At 43.4% G+C, this 11,539-nt stretch overlaps 2 protein-coding genes across 5 annotated transcripts in view; one reads left to right on the forward strand and one right to left on the reverse strand.

Moving 5' to 3' along the window:
* The window catches only part of LOC106654195, a 126,893-nt gene that overhangs the window by 57,854 nt on the left and 57,500 nt on the right, over positions 1-11,539 (reverse strand). For all 4 annotated transcript variants that reach the window (XM_023459476.1, XM_023459475.1, XM_023459478.1 and 1 more), the window contains exons 2-3: positions 1,652-1,712; positions 46-182 (exon numbers count right to left, since the gene is read on the reverse strand). In XM_023459476.1, the coding sequence (XP_023315244.1) occupies positions 46-182; positions 1,652-1,686 (172 nt within the window). In that variant the 5' untranslated portion in view covers positions 1,687-1,712. The remainder of the gene's footprint in view (positions 1-45; positions 183-1,651; positions 1,713-11,539) is intronic.
* On the forward strand, positions 9,629-10,457 carry LOC106654155. The gene is made up of 2 exons (XM_014373881.2): positions 9,629-9,916; positions 10,010-10,457. The coding sequence occupies exons 1-2, from the start codon at positions 9,806-9,808 to the stop codon at positions 10,325-10,327; spliced, it is 429 nt and encodes a 142-aa protein (XP_014229367.1). The 5' UTR covers positions 9,629-9,805; the 3' UTR covers positions 10,328-10,457.

Consider the following 11,539-nt stretch of genomic DNA (forward strand, 5'->3'; position numbering starts at 1 on the left):
GCGGTGGTTTCTCTATCCGCGATTCTTCATTATTATTATGCTTACCCAGACGCTGCTTCAAGGTGGACTCTTCGACTTGTTCGCGGACGAGGTCGTCCCATCCGTTGCCGCCCTGCCATACCAGGCCGACCTGGTGGCTCAGGATCGGCAGGTTGCAAACGAAGCAGATCGCCGTCATAGTTCTGCAAGCACACGAGATGCCGAAAAAAAAAATAGGATCGCGAGAGGATCCGCATTAACTAGTGTATTTTTTTTAGATAGCTTCGTATATTCTATGTAATTTTTTGTTTCTTTTGAGATTCGAGTCGACGGTAATTTCATATATAGCACACAGAGTTACAGGATTGACACACATTTATAGCGAGTGATGCATTCGTGCTGTCTATATCATGCCGTTTTCCGCTTGTTTGTATAATAATAATAATACGGCCGAGCTTAATGTATAAACGCGATGAAAATCAATTTTCGACGAAATCAAACGTGACGCGCGCGACAAGTGGCGCTTTTGCGATATCGAGCATTTATGCGACACGCATTAAGATTATTAAAAAAAAAAAAAAAAACCATAAAATNGCATTAAGATTATAAAAAAAAAAAAAAAAACCATAAAAACAACGACGACAACGACAAAATTGAATAATCGATCGATTATCAATGACGTAATTGCACGCGTGGGTGAGGGTACACGCGATGAATAAATCAAAAGACACCGCACGCGGGCAATAAAAAGCGCACGAAAATCGAGTCAACGAGATGCCCCGGCCATTTGCATATTATAAATTCGTATATAATGCGCGTGTATATCTATTCTATTACGTCGAAAGCTCGTGGGCGATTATATACATATTCATAATACATAATTCAGCGCGCAGACGCGCGGCACGTGCGCGTCGTTAAATTACAAAATTATGATGATATATATATATATATGTGTATACAGAGAAAATGAGAGCGCGCGCGGCGATCATCGTATTATAATATAATATAGCAGCGGCAGCAACGCAGCGGCCCGACATACGTACCGATTTGCGCAAAATTCAACGTTTCGCGATGAAAAGCTGAAAAGAGCATCGGAGTTGCTGTTGTTATTATCGAGCATTCGCGTATTAACCGTACGCGCGAGTGAAAGAGAGCAAAATATAGAGACAGCTATATGTACAGCGAGAGAGAGAGAAGTCATTTTTGAAGCATTGATGAAAACAATGCGCTCGAGCATTGTTCCGAAAATACATGTTTGTCGTGCATACATAGGTATAATACTACACACATCGAACGATAAAACACACATGCGAGTATACAATGTACTACGAGAGCTAGTCATTCATAAAAGGCGCGAGTATTAAACTGCAGCACACGAAACATATTACAATGATAATGCTACAGCCCGGAGAGTGAGACGCTTCGTGATGTACACTATAGAGGCGAAAAGAGATAGGTGCGACGGTTTTGATTGTGCCATTTCTATGTTTACAGTAACGGTGAAAGAGAGAGAGAGAGAGAGAGATGAATTTTAAAACGTGAGAAATATAATTATAAAACAAAATTGGCGCAGAGAGTAGAGAAAAAAGAGAGAGAGAGGCAGAGAGAAAGAGAGAGAGATGGAGAAGAAAAGTGTATAATATAATCCCAGAAGATGGATATTATGCTCGACCTGTAGTGTCGAAGTCTTGGGCTTGGCAGCGACATCGCATGGCAATAACGCACGGGCCAACCTGAAAAACAACACATACACACGAACTGTTTTTTTTCTGTTTTGTTGCTGTTGTTGTTTTTTTTTAACTTCTCTCATTTGTAAAATAAATGTTGAATTAATTTTTTTTTTCCTTTTTTTTTGTACTTTTTTTTTCATTTTTAATTTGTGTGTAAATCCGCGTGTGTTGCTCTCTCTTTCCATTAAAAAAAAAGGACAACGAAAAAAAAAAGAGATTTAAATAAATATGTAACTCCGCGCGGGATTTTCTACTGTATATTCATTAATATATGCATGTTCAAGTGGTACGAGTCAGCTCTATGGTCAGACACAGCTACAACAACAAATATGTATATTCATGGGAATTCGACCATTCTATCAATGGCGAAGTATGCAAGAGGGGGTCAGGGGGTAGGGTAGGTTACATTCATTTATCTTGCGAAAAATTATGTACTTGAACATATTTTGGCTTTTTGTGCTTTTAAAGGATACACAGACACTTTGGTGTCCTATATATATTTAAAGGGTATCAAATCTAATGCATATCGTAATATTATTATTTTTATTTATTCGTCATTTTTATCTCTCGATCGATCGATGCAACGTAAATATTTTTTCTTTTTGTTATAAACATTCAATCTAATAACGATCAAAATAATATAATACGTGGTAATAAGGGGGAATAAACATTTAATTGGGTTCAAATGCAAACAGCGTCGACTTGCGCACACATGATTTCTAAATTATTTATACCGGTACGCGCGCAATTTGGGGCGGTGTATAAATTAGCTCTCGCTGTGGCGCCGCCACGTACTGCAGCACGCATTTATACACATCGCCCGAGTTTGCGCGCGTACGCGTGGTGTAAATTATGTTATTTGTCTTGTGTAGTGTGCCTGTGTGCATGTTGGTGTGCGAATGAATTCGTGTTTTTGGCTTTACAATCAAACGTCGACGGGCGCGCGACAGTTACCGCAAATCCAATGGAGGTCAGTCAACGAAACGAGCCGCGCCGCACCGCGCAAATGAACTTACACACACACACGTATGTGTGTATACATACATACATACGTAACAAGAGTCATTCATCCATTTCGCACGTCTCTCGGGTTCTCTCTGTAGTATAGCCGAGGTAAATAACGCCCGAAACTCGCGTCGAGAAACTAAACTTTGCTACGCAGCGAGGAGTGCGAGTCGAGGATTACGCACCGTACCGTATATAACCGGCCAAGACATCTGTTGCCTCCGCCTCCGCCGCCGCCACCACCCTCCGCATGGTATAACAAGTAGTATAAGGGCGTTTACGACAGACCCCGTAGCTTGACCGATGTTATATATCTATATATATAAGAGCGTGTGTGGGTACGTGTGGTGGTGCTGCTGCACCGAGTCGTATAATAAATCGAGTTTGCAAAGAGCATTTCTGTGTTTGCGCTCGTCAAACTAATGCTTAAACATATACGTGGCAGTAGTGGCTGAGCAGCAGCAGCGTCGCGACGACGACGAAGACGATGAAAATCATTGTATACATATATCAAAGATAAGAGAGAAAGAAAGGAAGAATCTTGTATATAACGTACGTTTATGTATATTACCGGAGCGCACGTCGTGTGGGGCGGGAGAGAAATATTTTATGCGCCGCCGCCCGACGACGACGTCGATACCACCATCATCATCCTCCTCCACCCAAATTGAATTTTACGGTTCGTTTGATGCTCGCCGCGCATCATCGTCGTATATAATACGATGATAAAATACGTACACAACGAAGCTCTCTCTCTCTCTCTCTCTCTCTCTCTCTCTCTCTCTCTCTCTCTCTCTGCGGAGGTGCATGAAGTCGAAGGATACTTGGCGCGTGATTATGTAAATACTCTCCCTCGCATATTATTATTTGCATCGAAGGCTCGTCTTAATAAGGATTTTCGTGAGGCTTAACACGAGGCACACACTAACCTACTCGTACACATCGGCAGTGTAGAGAGAGAGAGAGAGAGAGAGAGAGGGGCAATATCATCATATTATTACGCGCGGCGTTTATTGGCTGCCTGCCATGCGCGCGAGCATTAGGCGGCTGTGTACGTTTTCGGGCCAGTGATACTAGCTATATATGGCATCGCGTGGATTTAGCCCGCCTCTGCCCCGAGGTATATAAGGTTCGTTCAACTGATGATGATGATGCTGATGATGATGCTGCTGCGATTAAATATTCATGAAGCTAATAATAAATGAGAAAATTGAACGACGACCGAACGACCGACCAAGTATCGGAGAGCTTATTTTTTTTGCCTTTCATCTTTATCGTTATTATCGTTATTATTATTATTATTATTATTATTATTAGTATCTTGGAGCTGCTGTAAGCCACACCGCCGCCGCCACCGATAATTTCCCTCGCGGTCTAGTCTATCTTTCTTCGTTCCCTTTTTTTTGTTTTTGAAAAATTAAGTCGGAGCATAAATTAGAACCCGAGCGCGTGCCGTTCCTGTTTTCACAGAGCCATACTTGTGTATTAGAGACACGCGCGCCCACGAAACCGGGAAAAAGGAGAAAATATCTATATACTCGGCTACAGCGAAATTCTTGAAACAAAGAGGCCCACAGGGGACGAGGGGGAGAGGGAGAGAGAGAGAGAGTAGTACAAGCGGATACGCGAGCCCAGCTTGAGAGAAAATTAATATTCAGCCTTTACAAAGATTCCTATCTCTCTTTCTTTCATCCTCCCTTTCCTCCTGCAAGAAGGGAAAGAGAAAGAGAAAAAGGAGACGAATCGATGAGCATACCTAGCCCAGCTACCGATGAGAATGAAACATGCATCTATATATCTATACGTCTGCTGTGTATATGTAAAGAAAAACTGCTCGCGATAAATCACGATCGGTTATTGGCAGAGGAATAATAGCTGCGCGCCATACAACAGCTGCGGTCTGTATCATTGCCGCCGCCGCTGCTGCTGCTGCTGCTGTGGGTAAGATATATATCTATTTCCGTGACTGCGCACAGAGAGAGAGAGAGAACCCTGGAGCTCTGCTGCAGCAGGAGGAGGAGGATGAGAAAAAAAAAGGACGAGACGATCTTCTCGCGCGATATTCCTCATCCTTCTGCTATCCACTAGTTTTTTTTTTTTTTTTGTACTCATGAAAGTGAGGGGAAACAGAAATTGGAATTTTCAATTTGTAAAAAAGCAGAAGCGCATAATAAATTCGATACCTCGTTCGCTTTCCTTTTTTTTTTATATTATCATCTTACGCGACGATCTTCATTTATTTTTCATTATGAAAATTGACTTTGCGAGCCAAAAAAAAAAAACCGGCATATTTTGTATATTATAGACTTGCCTTTGGAGCACGACGACGGTATACGGCCCAGCGAGTTTATATTTCTAACAAAAAATGACGAAGACTCGTCTCTGTATACAAGGGCTCTGACCGTTGCGCAAACACACACACACACACACACACGTACGAGAGAGACAAAAGAAAAAGAGAGGATCATTAGCGAGTAAGTGTGTGTGTGTGTGTGTTTGTGTGTATTATATACGATGTTGTCGTCCGTGTATAAATACGCAAGTATACACACACGCACACGTGTTTGTGCATGTACATAGTATGTGGTTATACACGATGACCCGTGAATAATATTAAACTTCAAAGACTTTGTCCGTAACGTACAATATTTCATCGGGTCGCATCCCCGGTACACGTCGAGGGTTGAAACTTTTTAGAAACGACCACCTGGAGACGGAGTAAGAAGACTCGTACGTGTATGTGTGTTTGTGTGTGTGTACGGAAAAGAAGAAGAGAAAAAAAATTGGTATGACGTTCCGCGCGCGCGAGCTGAAGTTTTTGGTTCTCTCTCTCTCGGTCGCGCGAAAGACTAAACTACTGGGAAAAAAAAGAAGCAGCTCGTGGAATATAATGCGTCGCACTGCGAGCTTTCTCAATAATTCAGAGCTAATGCGTAAGTGTCCGTGTCTCTGTGTGTGTGTGTGTATATTTGCGTGTGCTCTCCGCGCGCTAAAAGAACGTAAATATATGAGTCTTTAAGAACACACCGGGAGCTTTTCCTTCCCTAAAGAGACAAATGACACGCGGGGACTTTTGTGTTCGAGCAGAGAGAGAGGGCCACGACGACAAGTTTCTTCTCTCTCTCTCTTCCTCCTCTCTTCTTTCTTTCTTCCTTCTGTGTGTGTGTGTAATACGTTGTAAGGTATCATTCTTCTACTCTGCCGCGCGCGGCGTATCCGAGAGTCGTCGTCCTCGTCGTCGTCGTCTCTCTACGCGCTATAAATGCCTCCAAGCCATTTTTCACCAGAGCGAGCGAGATTATAGATACGAGTGAAGAAAAAAAAAATAACAGAGAAGACGAGCAAGAAGAAGAAGAAAAGTCTGTACACGCGAAATATCCGATTTATATTACGCGTATATACGACACAACGGGTAAATATTTTTTTTTTTTTTACTTTTTTTCGACCATTGCTTTTTATTTTATACGTACACACGTACGACGCATAAAACACAGCGCGTGCTGCAGCGTGAGTAGAGACGACGACGACCTTAACCCATAAATTCATCCGAGTTTAAACGCGTACTCGCGACCGCGCGCAAAACTATTTCCGTTGTTTTTTTTCCCTCCTCTTCGTCGTTGTATCGCGCGATAATATTTTTAGCCCTTCCCCCTTTTCTTCACTTTTTCCGAATCGATTGATTGTATATATTTTTTTTTGCATAATGTAATATAAAAATTGTAATGCAGTACGGCTGTCGAGACGCGAGGCTCGTTAATCACGTAAGACCCTGTAATATATCTTACTGCTGATTTACACCATTGGATTCCAGCAACGGTTTATATACACAATACGTATATGGGTCTTCTTCATCTTTTCCTTCCTCGTTTTCTCCACGGAAACGTCGTAACGTGGGCAATTATTATAATACGCGATAACGACACTCTCCGAGCGTCACACTTCTATAAGATATATAATATACATTTCCTAATAAGCCAGTGGACCGAGGCATTGAATTTCCATTTTTCCGCCTGTATTGTATCTTCGAGTGCTTCGAGAAAGAGAAAGAAAGAGAGAAAAAGCAGCCACCTGTTACCACATTCCGTGTATATTACAGCCACCCGCTGAGAAATTCGCTTTCGAATTTTTGTTTTTGCGTTATTTTCACCCTCCGAAACTTCTTTTGTTCATTCCTTTTTTTTTCGGGCGGGCGGGCGGGAAAAGGATCTTAATGCAGTCACTCGGTCGAGAGTGGGTCCGGTACGGCAGCGAATACGATGTTTTGTGTATATATACACGAGCTCTCTCGATAAAATATTGATTTTGCCTGTCACTCTATCTCTATATTATATAGCGTTACTATACGCTGACACGGGGGCGCGCAAAAATTGATCTCCGGGCAAACGAAATTATGTAATTTCGCAGCCCATTGTTGTTTATATAGACCAAGAGCCGAACAGCGCTCGAATGTGTATGTATCGACAGAAAAGTGAGAGAGAGAGAGAGAGAGAACAATGTGTGTAGTTTGAAGTGCTTTTCTCCTCTCTCTCGCTCTCTGACCAAGCAGGAACGTCGGCGGCAGCGGCGGCGATCGCAGAAAGTCGATAAAACGCTTTTGACCCTTCTTTCAACCATTTGCACCCCACCCCGTCCGTCGTTTCGAGCTGCTGCTGCTGCTGCGCACACGTGAAATTTACTATTCGATTATGATGGCAATCGGTAAACAAAGCTTATACACACACATACGTACAGAGAGAGATCGTCCCGAACCTGTATCAAATATAGACGAGTTTGTTGTTTGACTTTTTATATTTATAAAATACAACGACCGTGAGATAGAGATAGAGATAGATAGATCGAGCTTGACTGCCGCGCGAAAATGATTTTTAATCGAATAACTTTTTTAATTATCCGGCTCGAGCGACGACGAATGGAACTTTGCGATATTTCAAAGACACACATCGAAAAATACGTTTTTCAAAATATACGCGCGTACGTATATACGTATTGTGCGCGCCGAATTTATACGATATATACACGCGTTGCGCACTTTTTTTTCATTCTGTCTCTCTGTGCGCGCAGTTATATAGTAGTACAGAGACACAGAGGGAGAGAGAGAAGGTAAAAAAAAAGAATGTATATCACGGTGATTGATCGGGGCGTATCGCGTATGCACGGAAACGAGCTCGCTGCGAATGATAAATAAATAAGATAAAGTTTCAAACTTTCGATGCGTGTGTGCGAGTTTATACGCAGCAGCATTAGCCCCTCTATATATGGCCTCAACGCAAAGAGGAGGAGACTTATTATTTTTACGTTTTATGTAAGTCTACGTCTATAATATTCTTATATAATGGGTCCACGCGTGTACGACGAAAGCTCCAAAGCTCGAGGGCTCACGAACAATGTGTGTGTGTGTGTACGTGTAACTCGCATGCCTTTTTTTATCGATCGAAATTCTTAATAACAACAACAGCAGCAGCAGCAGCTAAAAAGGAGTCGAGGTATATATAGGCGTGTGGCGGGGGGGAAAGCAAAAAAAAATCTAAAGTGGCTGCTATACAGCCCTCTCGACCACCAAAGGCAAGTCCATATACGCTCGGGCGGTGCGCGCAAAAAAAGGCACAGGGTAGAGAGGAAGCAGCACACAAGCGAGAGAGAGAAGATAAAAGTCGTACACGTCGGCCCCCTTGAGCTCGCCACTCGACGCCGACGACGACGACGAGGATAGACACGTCGACGTGTCTTGACTGTTAAGTCCGAGGCATTAGGTTCGAGCTTTAGCTCTCACGCTCTCGCTGTGTGTGTCTCTCTTTTTTCCTCCAACACACATACATACACTTCAGACACTCGGTATTGCCCCATTGACCAAAAAGCTCGGGGAAAAAGGGAGAGAGAGACGAGTTGCCGTGTAGTAGAAGACGACGACGACGAAGAGGAACGATGTAACGAGGCAATAAAGTTACGCTTACATATAGAGAGAAGAGCCTCGAGATCAGGTGCGAATCGCTGCTCTTATAACGTATACGTAATGTATATACGTATAGACGATTGCTCGGCTATATATACGAGGGCATTGGGGCACCGACGCTTTACGATGTGCACATTGGCCCTCCGGAATAATATATGTCACTCGTTTGCCTTTGCGAAATTCGATACTTTATTTCTGTCTATCGCTCTCTCTCTCTCTCTCCATTTTTCGTTTAATACTATCAACCACTCGTTCGAGTCATATCGACGCGTAGTAGCCGAAAAGGTATAAAATAAAGACGAAAAAAGAGGAAAAAAAAATTACGTCGTCGAATTTGTCGTCGTCGTCGTCGCGAGCGCGATAATACGAGAAATCAAGCGCGGAGTAATTTGCGTCATCGGGTGCTTGCGCGCAGCTTTTGCCTCCTCTATGACGCGACTATATACACTCACCGAATGAGAGAGAGAAAGAGATTGAAAAATACATATTTTACTCGGAAAATGTATAATATATAGTTACTTGGAACTGTGCTGTGTGTGTCTGTGTGTGCTGCTGCGGCTTGCTCGCTATCTGCTGCGTCAGATATTATACTGGGAAACTCGAGAATTTGCATAGATAGCCCCGCGCGAGTTTTACGCGTGAGATAATACTCCGAGCTACTCCGCGTCTCTGCGTCTATATGTGTACGTTTGCGCGCGTCTGTGTGTCGAGTATTAGTAATTCAGTCGAGTGCGGAATACGCGCGCGCGAGACGAGTATTCATCGTTTATTATTCGAGGCCCCCGCGCGCGATTTTATGGCCATTTTTCTTTTGTTCGAAACAAAAATAAAAAAAAACGATGTACGTAAATCGACTGCCCCCAGCGTTTCGTGTGTATTGTTCGAAATCGGTCTGCGCGGAGAGGTAGGCAATAAACAGGAGGAGAGGCCGATGGATAGATATAAAAGAGCCGGCGGAAGAAACGAGCCGATAGTAACAGTCGAATATCGAAGAGCTCAGTAGAGCGGAGAGAAAGAGAGAGAGATATCCAAAAGAGAGGAGAGATCGAGTGTCAGATTTTTTATCCATTAGCAAGGATTATATACTACTCCTCTCTTCGTTCTTATCCCTTTTTTTTATTCGTCCTATACTTTTGCGAACATGAAAACCGTATTTCTCGGATTTGCACTGCTCTGCGTCGTCGTCTGCGCCGTCTCGGCTACCTCGGAGAAGAAGCAGCGCGGCGAGGGTGGCAGGGAACGCCTGGCCGCCGTAAGCATACTTAACTCTACTTTTTTACTTTTCTCTAATCTCTCTCTCTCATATAATCGCGATCGAAAAACTTTTTCTTTTTCTTTTCCCCAGTACTCGCAGTACCTGCCGAACTACGACGCCAATCTCGAGTACGAGCTCGAGCTGGCCAACGCGCTGAAGGGCATCATGAACGGGATCGCCGAGAGACTGGGCTTCGCCCAGCCCGTGGCGACGGGAACCGGCTCGGGCAGCGGCAACGTCGCCGGCGAGACCAGCAACAGCGGCCGATTTCGAGGCAATCTCAACATCTTCGGCGGACAGCAGCAGCGGGGTGGTGGAGGCGGTTTGAGCGGACTGTTGGGTGGTGCTGGTCAGCAGCAGCTACCTCAGGAGCTCGGAAATATCCAAGTCGAAGTGTTGCCTCAGTAATTAATGGAGGAGGAGGAGGAGGAGAGCGAGTCTTTGATGACGGCGAAGTAGTTTATAACGATTGTAATAATAATAATAATAATTTATATATGAAGTGAAAATAAAAATTCGTACTCTAAAACGAAAACTACACGAGTGAAGCTCTCTTTATAAACATCCACATAGTAACATATATTTTACAAGCGCGGGGAAGTTGCGCGTCTCATTAAAAATTTTACCGTCTCTCGACTCTGCGCGCCGCGGCCCATTGCCTCGCGAGTAGTGTGTCCTTAACAATGCGTTAATTCTCGCGCGACGCAGCTCCGACTCTCGAGATATAAGCTCTGCAGCAGCAGCGAATGAAAATCATCCATACGAGCGCGTTATAAACGTTTACGTGTGTACTTCTTTTTTCCGACGCCGTAATTTTGTTTCGTATATACACGCCGCTAACTCGCTCGTAATGTGTAACTGTGTTATACGAACGCACGCGTGACGGACTTTTAGCGCCGCGAGGCTCGCTCCGTGCAATATACGCGTTTTAAAGCGATCTCGCTTAGCGATGGTGTATATGGTGGATTCTCTGTCGGAATAGGGTGTGTCTAAAATTCTTCTTTTTTTTTATTATTAAAATTTTTAAGCCCTTCTCTCTGATGTTCCTTTTGTCAAAGTCTCTCAATCTTTCGAAAAAAAAGGATCTATGACTTCTTCATCAAAAGCTTTTAGACAACAAAAAAAAAAAAATAAATCATTCTAAAAGGATCCCCGAGCACTACTCCGAAAGCTCGCGCTAGTAGCATCTGTCGCGAGAAACATAAAGCTCGAAAAATCTAATCACGTTCGATCCGCAGCTGCAGCAGCCTGCCTGCACCGCCCAAATAATTCAGAGCGGCTTTCTCACATTGTCACAAAGAAGTATACGGCACGGGGCGCGCAGCCTTCTAAATATTCGTAAATGGAATCGATATAATCCCGAGCTATCGCAAAAAATTCAAACGCGCGCGGTGAAAAATTTAACGAACGAAAAAGTATTCTCCGATATAATTCTCGGATCACTTTCTCCGTACACGATGACGCGAAAAAAAAAGAATAAAAAAAAAATGATCATTCGAGTCGTGTTCGCACGATTCGTCGGAGAATCGGTCATGTATGTATTATGTACACACAACACAGAGTGCGCGAGTACAGAGATGAAATTTCGCCCCCCTAAAATGCCATAATCGTGAAAATTTA

Source organism: Trichogramma pretiosum, unplaced genomic scaffold, assembly GCF_000599845.2.
Source record: "Trichogramma pretiosum strain Unisexual culture from Peru unplaced genomic scaffold, Tpre_2.0 scaffold61, whole genome shotgun sequence".
Lineage (NCBI taxonomy): Eukaryota > Metazoa > Arthropoda > Insecta > Hymenoptera > Trichogrammatidae > Trichogramma > Trichogramma pretiosum.